Below are 27,301 nucleotides of genomic sequence, written 5' to 3'. Positions count from 1 at the left end.
TGTCTTTTGCTTTAAGTTCTTAATTATATATAATTTATATTGTTACGCCGGTTCTCGCTTCCTCCTTTCCATTAATCCCTTTACAATTTATTAATTACAATCTCCACATCAGTATGATCATGCTTATGCCATACAGATTCCTGGACGTGCACTGACATCTTATTCTGTGTCATTACTGCTGATCATACGAGTGAACAGTGTTCTTGAGACACACCTTAATCTACCTGACAGTTTCCTGTCCAGCCAGGAAAGCAAGTCCCAGCATTGCTATATTTTGTTTCTCTTGGATAAAGTAAAATCAGCATTGTGTAAAGTTTTACATAAAGAAAGCAAAATTTGGTCATCATTTACTAACCCTCATGTTGCTCAAAACATAACTTTCTTTATACCATTTCTGTCCCTATTAAATTGTATTAAATTAATTAACCGGCAAAGCATCAATGCAACCAAGAGCAAATCAAGAGCAAAGCCATGCATTAGGTGTGTAAAACATACTGTATATTCATTTATTACATATTTATTTTTGTATTAAAGGGGACGGCCACATATGGGAAATTTGTTGCACAAGCCTGTCGCTTCATAAACCAGCTAAATTAGTTTTATTATCTGACAAGCTTTAACATTAATCTTCATTAACAACAGTACAAACTGCATTCAAAATGAACGGCGCAGTAAAAATCTGCAAGTTAAACAAAATTATTACCAATAACAATTTGCTTACGCCATAATTCTTAAACCTATATTCCCTTAACTCGGAAAACCGGAGGCAACAAAAATCCAGAGTACCATCCCTTTTCCAGAGTGCCCTACACATGCTTAAAAATGCCCTTTGAAGCCATTGGCACAAGGTCTGATTTGACACTTTTAGAGCCAGTCAATGAGGAGGTAAGCCTAGAAAAGCTCAATCAAACAAATAAATGACTAACTCAGACTAATGACAATCATTACATTACATCAATTAACACTGGTGAGATAGTGGACTGCACATTCCTTTACAATAATGACAAATAATATATCTAATGAGGATTTTATGATACTATGAAAGTCCTGACCATTTAAAAAGTCTTAAAATAGCCTCTCGAGCATAAAGACATCAACATACGATTAACAACTTTTTTCAGGAAACATTTTAGAGAACCAACACCATGTAGCTGGTCTGTGTTTTATAAGATTTTATTAATATTCTCACAATTTGTATCGGAGTTAAAGCTCATTTGCATTTCATATTGTGCACACACAAATGCTTATATTGAAAAAAGTAATTTTGGTAGATTTAAGAATGTTATTTCCAGGTCAACTGCTTTGATACTTGTGATACCCATTTGAAACAAAGTAATGTTAAGGGGTTTTCACCTTTTTTGAATTACCAACATTTTAAACCATTGATTGTGTCATGATCTATAAAGATGATATGCCCACAAAGAAACAAATGTATCATCATAGAGTTTGCTGTAAACAATGAAGCGCAAGACGTTATTCTCATAAATATGAATTTATTTTAAAACACTCTAAAAATAGCATTTAAATTCCAGCAATACATGAAGACAGTTTCTTCATAAAATATGCCCATCATTAGGACTTTCAGCCAATACGCCAAAACTATGTGGTGGCCACAACTGCAAAAAGAAAAAAAAAAGAAAAAGAAAAGAAGTATTTATTATTTTAAATACATTATACAATATATTCTAACACTTTATAATAATTATCTAATAATTTCAGAATTAACTTTTAATTTTACATTTTGAATTAAAATTTTATAAAGAATTTTAACCTTTTAAAATTCATTCTAAAAGTGGAGAAAATACATATTTTTTTTTTGTATCTTGTACCCCCTATCCTAGTATCATTTGCCTTTGACTTTTCAAAGGCAGACAGAAGGTGATGGGAACTTTTTACAGGGTCATGGGCACATAATGCTATATGGGACGACAGCTGAAAACAGTATCAAATGCAGACAACACCATAGTTTGGACTAATTCCATTTATTTGTGGAAAAAGAAAACAAGAAAGCCCCATTTATTATATTTATATAATAAATTTGTACTTATATGTAAATTAATTTGTAATTTATATTTGTACTTCATATAAACAAATAACAAATACGTAATTTGAAAAATAGCCTACAACATTAAAAGACATCAGTTCAAACTCAAGAAGCTTATAGTTTGGCCACAGGGGAAGTGTATAGGTCAAACAACAAGACTGTATCCTCATTACCTTTAAGCAAACACGTCCTCGAATCAAGGCAAAGGGAATTGGGCCATAGCTTCGGGAATCTGTGGAATTCCGAAGGTTATCGCCTTCAAGCCACACATGCCCTCTTGGTACCTAGATAACGGCAGTATGAGGAACAGAAAAATGTTGGATTTCATAGAAATTAGTGCATAACCTTTATTATGAATATTCCTCAAACTAAAAATAACAATTTACAAGAGCAAGTTCATTATTCCATCAGTACATTTGGGCAGTGCAATTATCTTTTGCCCCATTAAGAAATGGTAGTATTTACATTTGATAGTACTGATAGTATAATAGACCCCATTTTCACCTGGAATTAAGATGTGTTTTTGTGATCCAATAGCAAGTGATCAGCGTTAAATACAGAAGGAGATGTTGTCCAAGATGCTTTGTGATTGGATCACTGAAACCACAAAAGCACAAGTGACCACATTAGGTGTGAAACACAATCCTTTCTGAATCCAGTCAACAGTGAAGCGCCACCCCTCACCTGTCAATCAACCGCTGCGCTAATTAAACAAGTTTAAACTCTGCCAGTTACGTGTGTCTTTGAAAGGAAATAACCTCCTGATATGAAAATAAAACAAAAACATCCAGAGACACAGATGACAAGCACACACATCTGAAATTCAGGTTAGTACAAAATAATGGATAATTCTGCCCAAAATGTTGCTTTGTCTCACGTGTCAGCTTGCGTGCTTAACTGGTCTCAAACCACCTAATTTAGAGTCTAGGTGAGCTACTGCGCAAACTAATCAGATTGGAATAAGTGTGTAAATGTAGGTGAGTTTGTGATACAAGTGTTAAAATATATATTTTTAAATGATGCGTTAGGGTAAAAGTGTTTCAATATCATAGCATAGCAGTGTGTGATCTTCCGTTGTACTTGAGGATTTATCAGGAAACTGCAACTAAATGAAGATTTTGGCAAGTAAAATTCAGTTTGCAAAAATGTTATTATAGTAACATTTATTCTATGCAACTAGGTTGTTTTTGCGGTGTAATATGATACGGTAACACACTGACACCGCGATGGATATATTGATGGATGTATGTCATCATGAAATCAGAGATCCTCCCCTTGAAATCTGAACACAAGAAGCATTTGAGATGCATGGTAATACCAGATGGAAACAGGAATGCATCTCGGCTGACCACATGTGATCACTGGATCACCGAAAACACATCCTGATACCAGGTGGAAAGAGGGTCGTATTGTAAGAATATCTATAGATTCGTTTGTGATTATAAGATAAGCTCCGAGCAGTGTGAAAGTTCACATGAATTCACTGCTCATTTCAGATGGGATCATTATTACTGACCGCTTGGGCCATGCACCCCCCAATCGCCTTTATCCTCTCGGTGAGGGGTGAGGCAATGCCTCTGCGAGCTGCTCCGTGGGTCTAGACCATGGACAGACCTGCCAGGCTGGGGCGGCAACCGAGCGAAGCCTGATCCACACTGACATCAATTAGGAATAATCTCATCACACAAGGAGACTGGGGCTGTCAGGCCCCTAATTAAGTTCCCTCCACCCCCTATATAAGGGTGGCTAGGGTGAACAACACATCACGTTGTCATTATAAAACATAACAGTATGGCGATGGCTAACTTGAATCAGCCAAACTTCCAGAATTCCACAGGATCATATATACAGTAGTATTGGCAGACTTCCACTGAATAATATGTAGAATTCTATAGAATCATATCTACTGTAGTATTTGTTGAATTCCATTGAATTATATGTAAAATCCCTAAGAATTCCATAGAATCATATTTATTCACATCATCACTCAAAGCAGTCATAGCTATAGATGGTAAATCATATATATCTTATGAAGGCATCTCATTTTCAAATATTACCCACTGAATGATTTTCGTGACTAATTACAAACAAATGCATCATTGATGACACAAAAAGAGCTGTGATTATTAACATATGTCAGCATGTAGTCTTCTTGCAGTCAACTCTCATTAGCCTGGAAACATATGTTTGGTTCCATCCACAAGAAATGTCAGACCGCTGTCATCTGTTGTTGAGAAGCTAACCACCTTTTGGCAAGCATATGAGAAATCTCACCATACTGTGACCAGACACAAATGTTGACAACCATGCATTCAATCTTTTAAATGTAACTACTCTGAATCTTGAATGTAATATATTCTGTAGGGTTGAAACGATTGGTCGACGTTATCGCTAAATTAATTTTCATTGTCGAATAGTCTTTTGATCTAATTTAATGTAACATGAGATCACTTTAAACTTTAATGATGAGAGCAGCACTGCAGCTCACGCCTGACTGAGGAGAGGAAGAATTACACAGATCACAGTCCAGATGCCCTGTAAACTTTCCAAACAGCTTCAGGTGAAGTAGATCACAAAGTATGAGGGAATTATAATGCAAAAATACAAAGTAAGTAAATACAGAAGCACTCTCGTTGTGGAATAAGTGGAGCTGGAGCTGACGCTCCGCTGAAGCAAAACTTGCATGTCGAGCATCTTTAGGAAACACCCAGACATTAAATATTTAATGCATTATAGCTTTATTAAATTTCAAATAATACAGTAGCAGATCATGTAAATAACTACAAACTCCGAAACTGGCATTTTTGTGTGGTCAGCACCTCATCAATGAGTTGCACAAATGTCCCGATCTAAGGGGGAGAGAATGAAACTGCACCCGGCTGAGGCACACACTGTCACGGGGACACTTGTCCCTCAAGCGCGCACACTTAATGCAGCTAGATTATAACGTGATGGCTCGTGGCCTATTGAATCATAATATATGTGTCACTGTGCATTTCTTATCGTGAAGAAAATTGGCAATACGCAGCTTTATTAATACGAGAGAGTTTGTTTTTTGTGAGTTAAAGGTGGATTGAAGTGAACAGAAAGGTGAGAGAGGGTAATCTTCGGCCTATTATACACTGCAACAAAATATGCTTTTGTTTTGGCTTGTTTTCCAATATAAATATGTAAAATTATTTTAAAACAATTAAAACATTTTAGCAGCTATACTGCAGAAGAAAAAATTGTTATCGGAGAATGTTGAATATAATATTAAAAATACAACTATTTAAAAATATCTAAAAATCCTTCAAAAAAAGATGCATTAACATGAGAAGAAGCATATAAGATATTTATACTTGCTTTTAGAGAACAGATCTTGAATATAAGTATATTTTGACTTTACTGCACTCTCAGAAGTATAACCAAGTGAAGAAATACACGTATATACAAATATACTAACTGTAAATTTAAGATACATTCTCTTAAAGACAGTCTAAATATCTTATATGTTGCTTCTCATTTAAATGCATCTTGATTTAAGGATTTTTAGACATTTTTAAATGGAAAACAAGACAAAAACACTTGATAACAATAGGATTTTTCCTGCAGTGAATTTCTTTACTGAATTAAACTTATACAATTTTTATAATATTTATATGTATATATATATATATATATATATATATATATATATATATATATATATATATGTATATATATATATATATATATATATATATATATATATATATATATATATATATATATATATATATATATTTATTCAGATAATTAATATGAATTACATTCTTGTGGCAGAAGAGTTAATCATTGATAAGACAATACAAAAAATTGCTTTAGAATACAATGTATTGTTTACTACCATATTATTGATCATAAGCCAATCATTGGCTTACAGTTCACAGCAATCCATTTCACAAGTGAATTTGTCAATCAGTTCAATTTCAACAAGTGTCAGACATGCTTGTGTAGCGTCTCGGGTGCATTGCGTCATAAACATAACATTTTTAGGTCACTGTGTCAAGTTAAATATAGTTTAATACATAGAATACATATTGAGATCTCTTAGTTCGGATTTGCTCTCCATCAAGTGTTTTGAACGCAAGAACGTAACGCATGTTTGTGTTGTTCTGTCTGCTGGATGGTTGTTTTCTTCACTGTATAAACTGCGCGTTACCATACTGCTGAAGTTTCACTTACTGCCCTCTGGAGTAAACATGTGGTACTACAAGCTTGCATTTCTCAGGGATCTTCCTTATTACGGTCCGGGGCCAACACGTTAAATCGACAGCCCTAATATCTATATATATATATATATATATATATATATATATATATATATATATATATACACTGTATATATCATATAACATATCTTACAGTAATATTGTCATATTAAATATGGATAGAATTATAGAAAAAAAGGGATTTTAAATGTTTCTGAAAGTTTAGGTATTAGGCTTCAGTTGTGTAATGAAATATTGCATCAGATATTTGTAGTTTTATGTTAGCTGTGTGCAAGAATCAACACATAACACGGCTTCTGTGCAGCCTTGTGCAAAACATAGTTAAAGAGATTTTAGAAAGAAAACACCAAATCACAATTCAGTTTGCATATAGATGTAGAAAAAAGGCCAACTGGAATTCAGAAGAGAAAGATTATTATGATGTCATTGCTGTAAGGTGTGGTTGTCTGTATTTTTAAACTCTTATTTCTCTTAAAAAGAATAAAGCTCATTATAACTTTATAATAAGTGGTGGTGGCGTAGTAGCTAAAGCACAGGGCTGTTAATCAGAAGGTCGCAGGTTCTAACCCCAGGGCCACCACCATTGTGTCCTTGAGCAAGGCTCTTAACTCCAGGTTGCTCCGGGGGGATTGTCCCTGTAATAAGTGCACTGTAAGTCGCTTTGGATAAAAGCGTCTGCCAAATGCATAAATGTAAATGTAATAAGAAGAATAAGTAAAATTAACTGCAAAACAAGAGTTCAATGGAGTCTGTACATTAAGTAGTTTGAGCTAAATTAATAGCAGAAATGTAACCCTAGTAAAGGGTTAGGAGTCAGAATGTTTGAAGAATATCAATACAGTGCTTCCTTGCAAACACAGTAATTACTAATTCTGACAAGGCTGTAAGCTCAGGTTACTGAGAGTGAGACACTTTTGCAATCATGTGCCCTTTTCAGGCTGATGGGTTGTATCTCTTTACCATAACTGAGTCCTGTGACAAGCCTTATCTTTTGTCTATCCTTTTTCTATCACTTGCTCTACTCATCTGGCACTAACAATAACAGCCTCTGCAAAAATTATAGACCAGTGCTGCACACAGTCAAGGTGAAAAGAAAGAAGAAGAAAAAAAAAAACAAGCAATACAAAAAAGGAATACCAGCTTTCAGTGACAGGGTGGCTACACACTTTTTAGGCCAATGATAACTGAAAAACAAGCATTTGATGTCAGAAAAAGGTAAATATTTTACCCAACGGATGAGTGAATGCATGTGCAATTCAAATGTATTCACCTTGACAGTGAGAGTAGAGGGCAAAGTGTAACAGAGAGTTTAGTATAGTGTAAAAGCAGTGCTTTACACAATGATCAGAGAGAGGCAGAACACAAAGTCCACAGACTTGTATAGACTCTATGAGGGGCTTTCATTTGTTTCTGTATCGCCGTGTGTCTCGCTGTGTTACGTCATACTCCGCCTCCTTGTTTGCCCGTTATTACTTCATTTGTTACAGCCTGCCCTGCAGGAGCACAAGTCTGTGTGAGGATATGCCCTAGAGTTGTTATCCTCGGGTCTGGGATACAATCAGACCTGCCTAATTGATCTTTTTTGAGCAGGTCTGACTGAACCTATTAGATCTTGTGTCCCAGAACAGTTTAAGGATGAATACTTTCACGAGGCAGTCAGGCAAGCCCTTAAATGGGAGGAAGTTATCACAGCCAGCGCCTCGGAAGACTTCCTATCCTCATCCCAACCCGAGGATGAGGGTACTCCCCACACAGAGGTGGACGCCCCAACCATTGCCCCCACAACTCAAAGAAGGAAACAGAGAGGGAAGCCCTGCCCATCGGCCGAGCCCACTACTGCTGACTGCCTGGAGGCGGCGTTCATTCACTCCTGCTGCCTGCTGCTACCGCTAGGAGGTGGAGGCTGTCACTGCAGCAGTTCTTCACTCTGCCCATAAGAGGAGGAGGAGGGTACCCACTCCTCAGTCGCTGATAGCATCCACAGCCACGGAGGCCATTCCCTTGACCAGCACCCACGCCTGCCCTGGTCAACGAGCTAGCACCCATGCCTGCTCCTGTCAACAAGCCAGCGCCCACGCCTGCCATGGTCAACGAGCCAGCGCCCAGAACCAGCGCCTGAAGCCTTGGCCATTTCAGTGGCCGAGGCCACTGCCCCTTTCCTGAAGTTCCCTCTTTGGTTTCCCTCCCTTTCTGTTATATGTTAGTGCTCGTTTTGTCTGTCTTGTGTATTATTTGATGTTCCGTTTTGGGACAACTCCCATTGGGGGGGGGGGTCATCTGACAGGACCGTGACATTAATTCGTATTTGGTCGGTCTTTTTTCTTGTGTTTCATTTCTGGGTTTCAGTTTTGGTGTCAGGATCCGGTCACTCATGTTCCATGTCTTGTCCTGTATTGGCATGTGTGCATTGTGCAGCACGCCCGGGTCGTGAGCTGTCTTCACATTGTGCTGAGTTTCGGTCACTTAGGTCTGGGATTTTGGGTTTCTGCGTGGCCGAACTATCGCACAGGTGTCCTATCTTGCTTTTGTTAGGTTTCATTTAGTGTGAGAATGTGTGGCATCACTTTATTAGGTGTTGCTACGCATTCTCTCGTCTTGTTTGTCAGTTGATGGGCGTGTATTGCCTTATTGTCTTGGCGATGTGCACGCATGACTTTCAGGTGTTTCTTTGTCTTGTGAGAGCACATTGCTTTGTTTTGTTTCTGTATTGCCACGTGTGTCTCTGTCTTAAGTCATACCCCGCCTCCTTGTTTGCCCATTATTAGTTTATTTGTTACACCTGCCCTGCATTAAACTGTTTGATTTCCTTCCCTATCTTAGTCTCCTTGTGTTTGGTGTCCAGTGCCAGTTCATCTTGTTTCCAGTCTTATGTGCTTGTGTATTCGGTTGGTCTGTTGGTTTGTTCCAGTTGGTCGGTTTGTTCCAGTCGGTCTTGTGTGTTGGTCCTGTCTTTGATGCTTCCATCCCTCTTTGGTCCGATCAATCCTGATTCCCATTACTCTCTGCCCCAGCCCGAATCACATTTTCCCCAACGGGGTAGTTTGTGTTTGTCACTTGACACTTTTTGACTATCATAGTCGTAGTCCATTAAATAGGACAAACAAAAAAACATTTGTGCACTGTAAATTTGTTTTGGAGAGACGTCTATTCTTTCAGGTCAAATTAAATTCAGGATCTATCTACCCTGTCTAGGATCCATTGTTCAGTACCTTCAGAAATGTACATGGGTTAATGAAATAGTAAATATTCCTTCAAGAAAAATTTATTTGAGGCATGATAGATACTCACGTAAGTATGTGTTTTAAAGATGTCAGATGGTCCACTGGTGCAGACTTTGTCCCCCTCCAGTCCGATTACTCTTTTACAAATATTCATCTTTGGATCAAAGGGGCTTTTGGCTATTACAATATCACCTCTAAGACAACATAACAGGTGGCATCAATATGAAGGCAAAATTATCCAAATATATTTTAGAGGGTGACAAAGCACAAATAAAAATTTAGTTTTTGTGATATGCTTAAAATAAAAGTGAATCAAAGTTAGCATTGCAAGCACACTCACTTTTGTATTTGATAGAGGTGATGGCTTAATCGCTCTGAGAAAACAACATCATGGCTAATGATGGTGGGTTCCATGGAAGGTCCTGAGCACTGTTGCGGGTGAAATGTGGGTAAAAATAAGAACTTTTAAATTGGGTATTTACTTAACGCACATATTTTTGGTTTACAGTCAGTGCAAGCACCAACCAGACTTGCAAACAAGCTCAGGAAACTTACCGACACGAATTCACCAATATACTCAATGGCGCAGTGAGCGATGCAGCCATATTGAATGGTGTAACCGACAAAGCCAAGCGTCTTCACAAAGAAACCCCTGAACATCCTGCCACTTCTCAGAAATACTGAAAAAAAGAGAGAACTTAAAAAGAACTGAAACAATAATAGATTATTCACAATCCATGTTAATATCATCAAGATTGAGTTTAGGTTGATAACTAGGTTGGTAGTTTATTTATTGATAATGACTGGCTGACTTTACATCATCCCACTTATATAATGTCTACACAACAAATAAATAAATGAAATATTGATTTGCATTGAAATGTTATTATGGGAGAAGAAAGAGAACAGTAAATTAGGTAAAAGGTCAAATTAAAAAAAGACTCCAGAAACACTAAATTCAACCTCCAGTTTGCTTCGGAGCTGTGATCTACTGTGCCAGTCTGACTGACCATAATCCCAATAATAAACTTGCCAAATAAATTAAAATAGACACAAAATATCAATATTTTTTTTTAATCTCTGAATTAATGCCTAAATTGTCCAGTCAAAATAGAGTATTCCTGAGATCTGTAACTATTTTGCTGTAAAATGTGGATTTGTTTTCTTTATAAGATTGATATACAGAGAGTAGAGAGTGACTGGAATATGGGAACAGAATCCAGCATACTGCAGGCCAGACTTGAAACTGCATTACCCACATGAGTACCAAAGCTCAACAGCATGTCTTGAGCATATGTACTAACCACTGCACCACGGATGCATCAACATTTTTGCAATTTATAATTGAAATATCACTTAGTACCACTAATTTACCAGAGGACCAAATAACGGTTTTAAACACTTCGTCATTGAGGTGGTGGGGGGTGCACCTCACACATTTAATGGCTAACAGTTAAAACTGTGAAACCAAAGTGATCATTAGAGATGGCACCATCTTTGGTGTTTCATTCTCAGGAGCCTCTGCAACCCATCAACAACACACAACGAGTGACCCCTAGGTGTGTGACCCTTACTGAGCCAATCTACACCTGTGCGAGCAGGTGACCGTGCTAGCAGGCATCTTTTTGAGTCAGAAAAAAGTAACACAATCGCCATAGCGACAGAACACCAGGTCCTTTGTTTGTCCTCACACCCTAGCACTTTAACTGATAAAACTGTGGTGCGTTGTCTGAATAAACAGTTCATCCCCTCTCAAACTATTGACTTTTCCTCAGTCATCAAGCTAGTAGATGAGCAGGGAGCATGAGTAAATAAAGAATGTGTTTGTACACATTTATAAAACCTGCTTCAGCAGAGAAAGAGCACAATAGATAACCCAGCACTTTATTGTTGTGCTGTTTGTCAATTCTTCCGACTGCTTCAAGAAACTCTAAAAATCAAATCAATTAGAAAACAGAGTCTTCTGGAGAACGGCTCTGCTGGATGTCCAGTGAAGAAGGAACCTTACATTCTCCTTCAATCTCTCCTACTGAAAGAAACCTAAGGAATAAAGAGGAACCAGCCGAGCAGAAGCTAAATGAAACCATGACCTAACCCAAAGCCCAATTGGCTTGGGAATGACATCTCCAATATGGGGTGGAATTAATTCTCCATCCCAGTCCAAGTGTCAGGTGTCTTTCTCTGTGTGTCATGGAAGAGCTACACATAATCCCATTACCAACCAACCATCTACTTGCCCAATACCTCCGTCCCCTGCTCCGCTCCCATTCTATTCTGGTCAGCCATCAAATTCACACCTCAGAATCCTCATAATTACATCTGATACACCCAACACAAACACAGGGTATGTGAGTTAGATATCCCAGACTCTACCTCAAGGTCCCCTCCATCCAGGGATGCTTCTTCCTGACTGGATGCAGTCATATCTTGAGGAGGCAGTGAATGGGCCAGCTGTTTTTTAGATGATTGAAGTCTAGGTTGGGGTTTTGGGCTTTTGTTGTTGTGCCCACTTTCCCTTTCAATCGCCATATATGCTAACCTTTTAAAACTTGTATGCTCGTTATAAAGTGCATTGTTTATACTTAATTTTCTTTAGCTTTTCAATTCAACATTCACTAGTTCCGCTTATTATAATTTGCCCATGATTAAGTAATAAATAATTCTGGATCATTTTACCTTTATGTATTTGGCAGACATTTTTATCCAAATTATACATTTAGCCAGTGGTCCCTGGAAATAGAACCCATCCTGCTAGCACCATGCTTTAGTTGAGCTACTGTATTGCCGAGAGGTTAGCAGAGACAAACCACTTGAATTAAAAGAGTCATGCACATATTGCAGACCAGCTTGGCAGAATGTGTGGCAGAGGCATGGAGAACCCAGTTTCCCCGACAACGGTCTAGTCAGCCAATCACCAGCACAGTCACTGTTGTGGGCGTCCAGCATAGGTGAGGATTAAGGATTTAGCATAATAAGATTACACGGCCAATGAATGATATCAAGAGATAGTCCATATGCCGCCGCCTGGTTTTCCGTTGGCACCATAAGTGTGTGTGTGTGTGTGTGTGTGTATGAGAGAGAGATAGTGAGAGAGAGAGAGAGAGAGAGAGAGAGGGGGGGGGCTGGTTGAGTCAGCTGCTTGGAATCAAATGGAGTTTAGCCAAAAATCAAACAGACCTTCAGACAATCGAGATTAAATCTCTATTCCTGAAAATTCCCTTGTGTGTTTGGAACAAGCACTGCCACATGATTCTTTGGGAGGGGAAGTGACAGACCAAAATGAATTTTGTCTAACAATTGGATAATTAACTCAAAGTCCTCCTTAATCCAGGATTACACAAGACAATGTATATATATTTGCTACACAGTCACATACAGGGCATCTCTGGAGAGCCATCTGTAGCCCAGAACCCCAAAAACCCATAATGCAAGAAAAGGGAAAAAGAGAGCTGAGAAGCAGGTGGCATCTAAACACACAGTAAAAACAAAGTTCTGAATATAAATGAATATCTTGTGTCACTCTGATTAAGGAAGAGCTGTATCTAGGGGTCATCCAATGAGGATAAAAAGAAAACATAAGCAAATTTGTCTCTATTTAACGTGTGAACTTGGCAACAAGCGAGAAAATAACATGGAATAACACCCTCAGCCAAAGAACTGTATAATTTTCTAATTCTATTTCGAATTCAGATTCTGGATGTTACTGGGAATCTCTATTTAGAAGCCAATAAAAGTGGTTACACTGCAAGCATCTGGTATACAAAAAACTAAATACAACAAACAAAAATCAACCCAAAAATATAAACCTTGCAAACACCAATTCAGGTGTTGAGACTGATGTTGCACACGTGTAAAGGTCACTACAACTCTGTGACACATTCAAATGTGATAACACTCGGCCGACCTCCTGAAACAGCAAAGAAAGTAAACACAAACCCAGGTGACACTGGAAAGCACTACTATATCAGAACGATAGCTGTTGTAAAGATTGCTGATCATTTAGAATGAGAAGAATTAAAAGAAAACATGTTAGAAAATCATAGCAAATCAGTCCGAGTAGTAACAACCACACCTGTAATAAAGTATTTGTAACTGAGACAGATAGAAAAAAAGGTTATGCTTTATTTTACAGTGTCTGTGTTACACATATCACACAACCATAATTACTTTTTATAGTGATTACTAAATTTTCACATTTGAAGTCAATGTGAGTGAAAAATGCAAAACTAACTGCCAAAATGCCAGGGTGTTACTATGTGGTTGCTAGAGAATTGCTAGGGTGTTATGGGTGGTTTCTTGGCAGTTACTTCTGAGTGACCACTTACTGGCAAAGCCAACATTGCCCACACCAAAGTGTGTGTGTGTGTGGGTGGGTGGGTCACTAAAACCCGAGGTATGCCATAATGTTACGCTGACCGCAAAAGCTTTGTAAGGATTGAATTGGGTAACAAATTGCAAAATGACCTTACATCTTAGGTTACATTAATTAATTCTCCTTATACTTTCATATAACTTTTTAACCTGAAATCTTAAAACGTTAACGGACATGTGATTTAACTAGTGCTGCAGTGAGCATTGAGTGATTCTAATGAAGTGCATGTGCATTTTTTAATTTGTCAAAGTGTACTATTTGAACAAAACCCAAATATCTATCACAAATGGATCCACAAAATGCCCAGATAGTGCACTACCTTCAAAGCATTTAATACAATTAAAAACGAATAGAATAGAATATATTCTGGTTTGTTTTTAAGTTTTCTCAAGCACTTATTGTGTCTAACTATAGACCTACAGCTTATATATCATATATAATACCAAAGTGTTCATGTGCTGTGCTTGCTATATGTTACATTCTCATTGCTTCTTCATCAAATAGCAATGCCAAATGTAAATCAAGTCAATCACTGAAACAACAACACCACATTGATTAACAAATAGCATCTATTCACGCATATTCACGCAATAATATATATATTGTTATTTTTTTTATTTTTTTTTGCATTTATATTATTATATTATTCATAAGAGAATGTTTGAATAATACGAAAAAAGTGAGGGCATACTGTAACTCCAAAATGGATGGATGAGTTAAAGGGGGTGGAACAATGTCCCGAGCCAATAAAGTCCCGACATATGCATTTAAGGGTTAAATGGTCCTGCATTGAAACAAATATTCCATGTACTGTAGTTTCTCATTTAATATGAAGTCATAAAAGCTGCATGCATAACAATTAGTAAATAATTTGATGGGCTTTAGATGGGTGTATATCACATAACACAGGTCAATTTCCCAAAAGTATTTCATGGCAACTACCAAAATGTACAGCAATATGAATACTTGATAATTGTCAAATTCTGACTTCTGACATGAGTCTTTCTGACTTATGAAAGGGTGACAGCGGGAAGAACCCCAGAGGTACCCAATCCAAAAGCTGGCTTCTCGATTTATCACAGCATATCTGAATTTAGACATACATGGCTCTAGTCTGGGGTTTCTGTGGGGCTTAAGAAGATTACATAGATCCAAAGTGTTAACCAAGATGGCATTCCCCTGAGAACCCAGATGGTAGGAAGATGGGGAAGATGGAATGGGGGTGAAACCTCTGATGTTCTTGATCTGTGTAGCAGAAGGCAGCTGAGGGAGGCTTATGATCGGTCTCTTTTTTGTCATCGGTGCTACATGTGCGGTGAAGGGGATCAGAAACCTGAAGATTTGGTAATGGGAAGGCAATCAGTGCAAATATCAGAATGAGGCTGGCGAATTGAGCTGGGATGGAGACCTGGTTGGTTGATGGAGGACAGATGTCTGCACGCATGACACAAAGGAAAGCTCCCTCCTTCATCACTTCATTTTTACAACAGTCCAGTGGAAATCAAATGAATTTTAAAAGGGATGTAATAATGGCTAAAGCCAATTATAGAGTCAAGCCCCGTAAATACGAACACAAGTGAAATGATATCAAAGGAAGCTGAGCCAGTGTTGTAACAATGACATTATATAAAAAGCATAATCTTTACTGAAATGACCTTTGACTGCAGCCTGAACCCAAGATGGAGCTGAAAGACAGACAGATCTTATCAGCCCTGCCGGGTTAGGCCTTCTTTTGTGGCTAATGCAGAAATCGTACAATTCTCCCTTCTATGCCCATCCCTAGCAATTCTTTTTTTAAATTAGTCTTTGTTTTTACATGTCATTTTATTTCAGTGGTTCTCAGCTGGGTTACAGGCATGTTCTAACAGAGTCTTAGAAAACAATGCTAAAAACAAACAAAACAATTTCTTTTTTATTTTTAGGCTAGGTTTACGTTAATCAGGATACATTTGAAAATGGCTTTTCCATTTTCAAAATGCTCTCCATCCACACTTACATTTTTAAGAATTTCCCAAAGTTGCTTAACCACACTAAAGCGTACAAGAACGCTTAAATCTCCATACAGCGCATGCACAAAATAGCAGTTCAATGTACAGTCTGAAATGCAAATGTCCTCGTGTTCCTTCACTAGACACCAATCCAAATAAACTTCCCGTCGCAGTTGAACGAATGCTATGTGAATGTTGTACAAAGTCACATGGTTCAAGAACCATTTCTGGGGCTAAACTGAATATAAGACACACATCACCTGTCGTCCCAATGTAGTTGCATTTTATTTGCAGATGCATCCTGAGCAGGCACGTGCCGTGGGCTTTGAGACTGGGCAAGCATCAAAGATTTTTAATACACATTATTAAACGCTGTGCCCAAAACACATTATACAGGTAAGTGTCATGTCATGGAAATGCTATTGACATAAATTGTTAGCCAAGAACTCACCAGTCAATGGAAACAATTATATTACAGTGGCGAACTTCATAACCAAATTGTTTTCAGGACAGAAATATTGCTCATATCACACTAATAAAAGATTGTCATGTATTGAGCCGAGCATGTTTATGTCCATTAAATCATACATTGAACCATAGTGGTGCATTAACCCTCTGGGGCTATTTTGTGCCCTGGAGAAGTTTTGACATGCCTTGACATTTGTCTTGACTTTTTTCAGTTGCTTAAAAACATATTAATGGCTAAAGTCTGATAACACTGTATTCAGCACAAACTGGGCTACAATAATATGTGAGCAACATGTGTGTACAGGTTTGTGTTTATGAGAAAATAATGTTTATGCATGTTTTTTGAGAAAAAAATGCAATTTTAAGTCACTGAAATAAGGTCATATAACACATACTAAACATTTGTCCACAAGACATTTGGGAACTGGGTCTAGCAGCCTAGAGGTTTTGCTACAAAATGATGTGAAAACCATCCTGATCACTCATTCATACAAAACAATATAATAATTTAACTTTTGTAAGACAATTTTAGTGTTGAAAGGTAATATGCGAGGAGGCGTAAACAATCATGAATATTAAGGTAATTTACACATGAAGAGACAAAAGACTCCTCCCCTGGGCCTATCAATGAGGGATAGAGAATGAATGTGAGGAGACTTAATGATCAAACTCAAGTTTTAAGTTAAAAGAAGTAATCTGACTATACATTTTCTTTACATAAAGACTTTACTTAATTTTAGACCTACACTACCGTTAAAAGAAGTCTCTTCTGCTCACCAAGACTGGATTTATTTGATCCAAAATACAGAAACAACATTGATATTCTGAACTCTTTTTACAATTTAAAAGAACAGTTTTCTATTTAAATATATTGTAAAAGGCCATTTGTGAACAAAGCTGAATTTTATATAATAAATAGATCAAATATAATCTAAACATTCATATTATTTTTACATCATATCATATTACATACCATATTTATATTATACAACATACAATTTAAATATCTGCTTTAGCTGAAACAGCAATTAAATGTAACTAAAACTTGCTTATTAGGATATATTTCAAATGTCAATACTCTGATTCCTGTCTGGCAAGTCTGGAAACAGTCCCACTAGTAAAATCTGTACATGTTTATATAAAATCGCATGTCAGCTAATGAAAACTAAATGACTTACTCGTACAAAATTGTATCCTCGGCTGGATCAAGTCTCTCTTCAAAATACAAATGTTCATCGGAGTCCCGCTCTTCTTCTGAGGAAAATGTTAATGTTAAAATATCTAGTAACGTGTTCACCCCTGTTGCGGATTCGTCATGTAATTTGAAAATGCTACGACTTCAATGACAAGACAGACAGTTGTGTAATATGAACGGTACCACGATCCGATGTCTTTGAAAGCCGTGTAGTGTGTAGGAGCCATAAGGTAGTAACTGGTTTAGAGATTGCGTTGTCACCAGCATAAAGACTTTTTTTCCATTGTCCTTCCTTGAAAATGAAATGAAACATTGCAATATAAAAATCCATAATAAAATGCCCCATTAGAGTGGCTAATGCTGCAAAAACTACTGCGCTAAGAGAGCTACCTGGCAAACAATCGGTCCAATACATTATCTTACCTGTCGAGCAAGAAAAAGCCATTTCTGGGTCGGTTTTAAATCCTTTCAGATCTCGGAGTTGTCAGCACCTCTGAAAAAGTCAAGCTGATGTTTCATGTTTTATTATTACAGGCTCTGTCACTTTCTCTTTTTGCTTGCAGACTCTTCTGGTTTCTATGTTTTTTTATGTTGAAAATGGGTGATTCCCCAGAGGAATGGTCCATGGTCAATGTTGCTAATTTGTTATGGCTACAAGCTTTCAGCTTCAAACTACTACCAAACTTATCACCGTACATAAACACACGACTATAGTAGATCCAGTCCTTCTTTTCTTTATTTACAGACATACACGCACGGACGGACAAATGACGGAAGTATGCAATTTCCCGCCAAATCCATCACGACAGCTCTAAAATATAAATTATTATTATAGGCTTAACATAGCGAATCGGGATAAGGCAAATACATGGTTTGGAAGACAGATAGTTAAATTAATTAAATTTTGTTCATTTTCAACAAAACAATCGTACATATCCAGCTCCATTCCTGCTTCGTGCTGGACTCCACTGCTATGTGTCTCTGAGTGAAGACGACTAAATTCAGCCGGTGCCAGCCAAACATCACATCAGTCTATTACGATGGACTTCAGAGGATGAACTGATGCCAATGCCAACTCCAACCATAAGACATGAGATACATCATATGCCATTGCCTGAATATTGGTCTTAGGATAGACCTCACCTGTCTATCAAACTGCGATGCACTTCACTGATCTCTGCCTGCATCACCTTGGTCTAATGATGGACAACACTCTTAAAATTGAATACATAGACTATCGATTAATAGCCAACAAAACCTTTCATCAGCCCACTAACAAAGGACAATTGCATCTATGTGAACTTCTGCAGTTAATCCAGGATGGACTTCAAAGACATTAGTCATTAATCTTACAGTTCATACAAAATCTTTGTTTAAACATGGACCCTTAACACTTACTTAGTTTGCAAGTTTTGACTTGCACTATACATAAGTAATATTGGCATTATATTCATGATGTTAGCCAGAGGGGAACTGGCCCCCACAGTGAGTCTGGTTTCTCCCAAGGTTATTTTTCTCCATTAAGCAACATCTTATGGGGTTTTGTGCTCCTTGCCACAGTCGCCTCCGGCTTGCTCACAGAGGTTATAAATACAATTATTTATATTCACAATCATAATTTATCAAACTACACAATGATGACTAAGACATTATAGATATTAATTCATTTTCTGTAAAGGTGCTTTGAACTGATGTGTGTTGTCAAAGGCATAGTGTAGCTTTAATTTTGTGTTTAAATTTAAGGCCATTTTGGTTACTTTGGACAATAAACAATTTGTGTACTATCTTAGCACACCACTTACTCAGATTAATGTCAAATCTGGGTCCAGAAGCAAAACAAGTTGAGGACCACAGTTTTATTTCACATTAGGGGTGGGTAAAAATATTGTTTTTCTGATTAATCATGATCTTCCTTTAAATGATCTCGATATTGATTCTTAAATCCCAAGATCGATCTTTCACTCGATGAGCAACCCTCTACTACAATGAGAGGATTCACTCACATTTTCAACCAAATTTCATGGTATGCAACTAAAGTGAATATATTTGGCAACTGGCTGGTAGTAGTGAAGTGTTCAGCAATGAGATCCTTTTCACGGCGTCATCCATGCGATTATCTAATCAGCCAATCATGTGGCAGCAGTGCAGGGAATAAAATCATGCAGATACAGGTCAGGAGCTTCAGTTAATGTTCACATCAACCATCAGAATAGGAAAACATTTTATCTCATTGATTTGGATCGTGGCATGATTGTTGGTGCCAGATGGGCTGGTTTGAGTATTTCTGTAACTGCTGATCTCCTGGGATTTTCACACACAACAGTCTCTAGAATTTACACTGAATGGTGCCAAAAACAAAAAAACATCCAGTGAGAGGCAGTTCTGTGGATGAAAATGCCTTGAAGATGAGAGAGGTCAACAGAGAATGGCCAGACTTGTTTGAACTGACAAAGTCAACGGTAACTCAGATAACCGCTCTGTACAATTGTGGTGAGAAGAATATCTTAGAATAAGGTTGGTGCTGTTTTGGCAGAAAAAGGGACCTACACAATAATAGGCAGGTGGTTTAAATGTTGTGGCTGATTGGTGTATAAAAACCGATTAAAGCTGTTTTTGATAAAGAGAGGATAAAACTGAAATAATAAAAATAAAAATACACCAGCATCTGAAGAAACAAAAAGGTGCACTGTTTTCCATAAATCAATTCCTTAATGGGAACGTGCATTGTGGCAAATAATGCAGCAAGCCATAAAGTGTAACCACTTAATCAAAGAGATTTCAACAACTCAACAACTGTCTGAACCTCTGCCTCTTGGCTATGATATATTATGATTTATTGCTTTATCTCTTAAGCTGTGTCCCAAATGACACACTATACAGCTGTGGCCAAAAGTATTGGCAGTGACATAAATGTTGTGTTTTGCAAAGTTTTCTGCTTCAGTTGTTGTGGTGTTGATTCACATTGTTTCTAGATAATTGTGCAGATTGATCAGATGCATTTTAAATAAATGCAAAAATCTTCATTGGCCAAAAAAATTAACTTTATCACAAAAACCCAAAATTCACTGTGTTTATGCCCTGGCACAAAATGACCAGCTAACATAATTTCACTAATCATATCACCAGCACCTGGGAAAGTGTGAACGAGTACTAGTCAGGTGAAATCACTCTATCATTCTGATTGGATTATAAGAGCAGACTGATTTCTATAAAAGGAGGGAAGAAGTGCTTCCAATCATTGTGTTCTTGTTAGCAATGGTTACCTCTAAAGAAAGACGTGCAGCCATCATCGCTTTGCATCAAAATGGCCTCACATGCAAGGAAATTGCTGCAAAGAATATTGCACCTGAGAGAACCATTTACCGGATCATCAAGAACTTCAAGGAGAGAGGTTCAACTGCAGTGAAGAAAGTGTCCAGCAAGCACCAGGACTGTCTCCTCCTGAGGAGTCAGCTACGGAATCGTGTCACCACCAGTGCAGAGCTTGCTCAATATTGGCAGCAGGTTGGTGTGAGTGCATCTGCACGCACAGTGAGGCAAAGACTTTTGGACAATGGCCTGGTGTCAAGAAGGGCAGCAAAGAAGACACTTCTCTCCAAGAAAAACATCAAGGACAGACTGAAATTCTGCAGGAAGTAAAATGATTGGACAGCAGAAGACTGGTGCAAAGTTATTTCCTCTGATGAAGGCCCCTTCTGACTGTTTGGGACATCTGGAAATGATGTCCTCTGTCGTGTGACAGTGAAGCATCCTGAGACCATCCATGTGTGGGGTTGCTTTTCATCCAAGGGAGTGGGCTCTCACACAATTCTGCCCAAAAACACTGCCATGAAAAAATAATGGTATCAAAACGTCTTGCAAGAGCAACTTCTCCCAAAGATCCAGGAGCAATTTGGTGATGATCTGTACATTTTCCAGCATGATGGAGCACCATGTCACAAGTCAAGAGTGATAATGAAGTGGCTAGGAGATCATTACATTGAAATTTTGGATCCGTGGCCAGGCAACTTCCCGGATCTTAATCCCATAGAGAACATGTGGTCAATCCTCAAAAGGCAACTGGACAAGCAGAAGCCCACAAATTGCGATCAACCCAGAGAACTAATAAGGCAAGAATGTCAGGATTTGGCCCAGAACCTGATATCCAGCAAGCCAGAGCGAATTACAGAGGTTATGAAGAACAAGGGTCTACATTGTAAATATTGACTCTTTGCATATATTTAATGTTTTTGCCAATAAAAGCCTTTAAAACTCATGATATGCTTATCATTGTTTTCCAGTATACCATTGAAAAATTATCTACAAATACTGAAGCAGCAAACTTTGCAAAACACAAAATTGATGTCAATGCCAATACTTTTGGCCACAGCTGTACACTATTAACTGAAGTTGAATCCTTAAGTGACCTTCAAACTCAGTGCCTCTTTTTTTGACATCATGGAAAAATCAAAAGAAATCCAAGACCTCAGAAAAATATTTGGCTGGTTCATCCTTGGGAGCAAATTCAAAATGCCTGAAGGTACCACATTCATCTGTAAAAACAATAGTACACAAGTATAAACACCATAGGACCATGCAGCCTTCATACTGCTCAGGAAGGAGACACATTCTGTCTCCTAGAGATGAACGTAGATTGGTGCTAAAAGTGAAAATCAATCCTAGAACAACAGCAAAGAACCATGTGAAGATGCTATAGGAAACAGGTAGACAATTATCTACATCCACAGTAAAACGAGTCCTATATCGACATAACCTGAAAGGCTGCTCAGCAAGGAAGAAGCCACTGCTAGAAACCGCTAGAAAAGAGCCAGACAACAGTTTGCAAGTGCACATGGGGACAAAGATCTTACTTTTTGGAGAAAAGTCCTCTGGTCTGATGAAACAGAAATGTAACTTTTTGGCCATAATGAGCATTATGTTTGGAGGAAAAAAGGTGAGGCTTGCAAGCCGAAGAACATCATCCCAACTGTGAAGCATGGCGTGGCAGCATCATGTGGTGGGGGTGCTTTGCAGCAGGAGGCATCTTGAGGAAGGAAAATTAAGTGGATATATTGAAATTTGAAGCAAAATCTCAAGAGAACAGCCAGGAAGTTAAAGCTTGTCACAAATGGGTCTTCCAAATGGACAATGACCCCAAGCACACCTCCAAAGTTGTGGCAAAATGGCTTAAGGACAACAAAGTCAAGGTACTGGAGTGGCCATCACAAAGCCTTGACCTTAATCCAATAGTAAATTAGTGGGCAAAACTGAAAAAGTGTGTGTGTGTGTGTGCATATGTATGTTTGTATATATATATATATATATATATATATATAGAAAAAAGTTTGGAATAATGTACAGATTTTGCTCTTATGGAAAGCAATTGGTACTTTAATTCACCAAAGTGGCATTCAACTGATCACAAAATATAGTCAGGACATTATTGATGTAAAAAAAAACAGCACCATCACTACTAGAAAAATGCATTTTTATCAAATCTAGACAGGCCCGATTTCCAGCAGCCATCACTAAATCACCTTTTCCTTGAGTAATCATGCTAAATTTGATCCAAGATGATGGCACAGTAGCACACAGCTGCCATTCCGGATCCAAAATGGTGCTATTTTTGTAACTTAGCCTGACTTTTATGGCTCATGGCAACTGAAATATAAGACTCATGCAACAACCAAGCTGCATGATGATCTGCAGGAGAAGCTATGCAACCTCGGCTTGCTGTGGAGACCAGGCCTCCAGTCCTCGGCGTCGCCTGATGCCGGTGGCCAGGGAGAGGACATCGTAAGCGGTGTGCGAGGACGGCAAGAGGGCAGGGGTCCATGCTAGGCTAAAAACAAACCCTAGCTGGCTGGCTCTCCCATCTATCCTGCTCTTAAATGTTTGCTCCCTGGACAATAAAATGCAGCAGACTATGCAGCGTGAGTTTAGAGACTGCTGCATCTTTGTTTTCACGGAGATGTGGCTCAGTGACAGAGTTACGGATGCTGCCATTCAGCTAGACGGACTCGCCTCGTTTCGTGCCTACAGAAATGCAGCTCTGTGCGGTAAGCTCTCGCGGTGGTGGCTTGTGTGTTTACATCAATCAACACGGAATGGTGCAAGAACTCTATGCTAGTCTCTACCTACTGCTCATTGCTGGTGGAGCTTGTGATTATTAGATGGAGACTATGGCAGCGGGGGCGTGGTCAAGCGCCCGTCCGGGAGAGAAAATCGGTAAGGGCGCTTACACCTGAGCTAAATTATGTCTAACACCTGTCTCTAATTTCAGTGAGCACGGGGAGAGCGGCATAAAAGGCAGCCAGAGGGCCTCCATCGAGAGAGAGTGAGACTGACTACAGAACTACTGTATGTATTTGAATAGTACCTGTCTTTGTAAAAGTGCTGTGTGCATGTCTAAGTGTTGAAAATAAAGAACCTCACCTCCAAGCAAGTGCTTCAAGTGTCATCCCTTGGAGGAAATCCTTTACAGAGACCTTTTTATTTACCACAGGAATTCACCACTGTCATTATAACCGGAGTTTACTTTCCCCCCAGCGCTAATGTTAAGGAAGCACTCTGTGAACTGTATGAACTGTAGAACGCTCACCCTGACGGACTGTTTATTGTTGCCGGAGATTTCAACCATGCAAATCTCAAGACAGTGCTCCCTAAATTCCATCAGTATGTGGAGGGGCTGAACACGCTTGATCTTGTTTACACAAACATCCCAGGTGCATACCGTTCGGAGCCCCGCCCCCAACACGGCTACTCAGACCACATCTCTGTTATGCTAATCACAGCATACAGACTGCTTGTCAGGTGCACAAAACTGCTTCAGAAGCAGGAGGCATCTCTGCTTTTGAGGACTGTTTTGAGTGTACTGACTGGCACATGTTCAGGGAGGCAGCAACATATGGCGACTCTACCAACTTGGAGGAATACACAGCATCAGTGATCAGCTACATCAGAAAGTACATTGATGATGTCACTTTCTCAAAGACCATCACAACAAGCTCCAACCAGAAGCCGTGTATGACTGCGGAGGTGCGTGCGCTGCTGAGGACATGAGACAGCTCCTTCAGAGCAGGCGACAAGGCGGCCCTAATAACAGTGAGGGCCAAACTGTCCCGGGGCATAAGAGAGGCAAAGCGCGCACACGCCCAGAGAATCCACGGTCACTTCCAGGACAGCGCCGTCACGCGGCACATTTGGCTGGGCATCCAGGCCATCACCAACTACAGGACAGCATCAGTTGCCTGTAACAAACATGCCTCCCTCCAGATGCGCTGAACGAATTCTACGCTCGGTTTGAGGCGCAGAATGATGTGGTGGCAAGGAAGACCACCCTTCCTCCCAACGACCAGGTGCTCTCTCTTACCACGGCTGATGTGAGGAAAACTCTACGTAGTGTCAACCCACGGAAGGCTGCTGGGCCAGACAATATTCCTAGCAGAGTGCTCAGAGGATGCTGACCAGCTGGCAGATATTCTTACCGACATCTTCAACATCTCTCTGAGCAGCGCCATCGTTCCAATGTGCTTCAAGGCCACCACCATCGTCCCCATGCCAAAGAAGTCTTCAGTGTCCTGCCTCAACGACTACCATCCCATCGCACTCACACCCATCATCATGAAGTGCTTTGAGAGGCTCGTCATGAGGCACATTAAGACCCAGCTGCCCCTCACTAGACCCACTGCAGTTCGTGTATCATCCCAACCATTCAACAGATGATGCCATCGCCACCACCCTCCATCTGGCCCTAACCCACCTAGATAAAAAGGACTCATACTTTGAATGCTGTTCATAGACTTCAGCTCATCATTCAACACAATCATTCCTCAGCACCTGATTGGAAAGCTGAACCTACTGGGCCTGGACACCTCCCTCTGCAACTGGATCCTGGACTTCCTGACTGGGAGACCTCAGTCAGTCCGATCGGGAACAACATCTCCACCACCACCACACTGAGCACTGGGGCCCCCCAGGGCTGTGTGCTCAGTCCAACGCTGTTCACTCTGCTGACTCACAAGTCACGACTGTGCAGGAATGCACAGTTCGAACCACATCAAGTTCGCCGATGACACGACCGTGGTGGGTCTCATCAGCAAGAACGACGAGTCAGCATACAGAGAGGAGGTGCAGCAGCTAACGGACTGGTGTAGAGCCAACAACTTGTCTCTGAATGTGGACAAAACAAAAGAGATGGTTGTTGACTTTAGGAGATCACAGAGTTACCACTCTCCACTGAACATTGACGGCTCTTCTGTGGAGATCGTCAAAAGCTCCAAATTCCTTGGTGTTCACCTGGCGGAGAAGCTCACCTGGTCCCTCAACACCAGCTCTATTACCAAGAAAGTCCAGCAGCGTCTCTACTTTCTTCGAAGGCTGAGAAAAGCACATCTCCCACCCCCCATCCATTCTATAGAGGGACTATTGAGAGCATCCTCAGCAGCTGCATCACTGCCTGGTTTGGGACTTGCACTGTTTCGGACCGCAAAGTCCTGCAGAAGATAGTGAGGACAGCTGAGAAGATCATAGGGGTCTCTCTTCCCTCCATCACAGACATTTACACAAAACGCTGCATCCGCAAAGCAACCAGCATTGTGGATGACCCCACACACCCTCACACAAACTCTTCACCCTCCTGCCATCTGGCAGTACCGAAGCATTCGGGCTCTCACGGCCAGACTGTGTAACAGCTTCTTCCCCCAAGCCATCAGACTCCTCAATACTCAGAGACTGGACTGACACACACACACCTGTACACCATCTAACTTTTGCAAGTGTCCAGAGTTGCACTTTAATTCATTGTCATTCATGTTATGTTTACATTTGGCATTTTTAGAAAGTGTCATCGTTTTGCACTACTCAGATTACAAATGTGTACTGGTCGGCGCTGCACTGTCTCTCACTGTGCCTATTGTCCTGTTCATTTTAGTAATTTATTGTACTGTCCCGTAATTTTTTGCACACGTTTCACGTGTAGTCTTTAGTCTGTGTAGTCTCATATGGTTCTGTGTTTGTCCTATGTTGTTTTTATGTAGCACCATGGTCCTGGAGGAACGTTGTCTCGTTTTGCTGTGTACTGTACTAGCTTTATATGGTTGAACGATACCCACTTGAGTGGAAAACCACTTGACTTGACTAAATTGCTAATTTGGAACTAGAAAATCACTTGCCATTATATCAAACAAAGATGCTATTTGGTTTGATAAATGAAGTTTAACTTTGTCGTGTTTGTTTTTGAGATGCCACAGTATGCAATAGACTAGCATGTCATAAAGTCAATATTAGGTCAGAAATGGCAACAACAAAAAAAGTCAAAGCAGCTCAAAATTCAGTCATGTGTGTCTCAACGTGATTTATAGTGTATATAAGTTGTCCTCTTAAATTCTACTGAAAGTCTATGACCATGTTAATTGTCAACCTCCTGTTTACAATTTCAGTATGAACAATAGAGTTCTTGTTTCCGAAACACAGTTAGTGAACGTATTAAACATCATTGTAGTATCACATAACCAAAAATAATAAAATGCAACAGCCTACATCTGACTATTAGCGTCAACTATGGCAGCTTCAACTACTTCAAAAGATTGAGAGCATGACTTGAATTACTTTTTTGGCTATTTTACAAATCTACATAGTGCCGAATCTACCACGGGGATGCATTATGGATAAGTGGTGGAACTGCTTTAAGTTATAATGAAAACTCAAGCTGTCCTGTATCATTTCTACAGTAATCCTACCTGACTCATGTCAACTGACAGCGTGCTGTTTGTGCTGCTTA

At 39.3% G+C, this 27,301-nt stretch overlaps 1 protein-coding gene across 2 annotated transcripts; it reads right to left on the bottom strand.

Moving 5' to 3' along the window:
• Window positions 1-1,478: 1,478 nt before the first annotated feature.
• Window positions 1,479-27,301, bottom strand: LOC127621688 (mitochondrial inner membrane protease subunit 1-like). Of its 2 annotated transcripts, none has more exons than XM_052095436.1 (6): window positions 27,261-27,301; window positions 10,074-10,198; window positions 9,859-9,947; window positions 9,586-9,712; window positions 2,218-2,328; window positions 1,479-1,616 (listed from the first exon to the last, which is right to left on the bottom strand). In XM_052095436.1, the coding sequence occupies exons 2-6, from the start codon at window positions 10,176-10,178 to the stop codon at window positions 1,554-1,556; spliced, it is 495 nt and encodes a 164-aa protein (XP_051951396.1). In that variant the 5' UTR covers window positions 10,179-10,198; window positions 27,261-27,301; the 3' UTR covers window positions 1,479-1,553. The 2 variants fall into 2 exon arrangements, 1 of the variants encoding a protein (XP_051951396.1); XR_007967898.1 differs by having other exon boundaries at window positions 1,583-1,616; window positions 2,218-3,699.

Source organism: Xyrauchen texanus, chromosome 1 (genome assembly GCF_025860055.1).
Source record: "Xyrauchen texanus isolate HMW12.3.18 chromosome 1, RBS_HiC_50CHRs, whole genome shotgun sequence".
Taxonomy (NCBI): domain Eukaryota; kingdom Metazoa; phylum Chordata; class Actinopteri; order Cypriniformes; family Catostomidae; genus Xyrauchen; species Xyrauchen texanus.
This window is presented reverse-complemented; position numbering and strand designations above follow the sequence as displayed.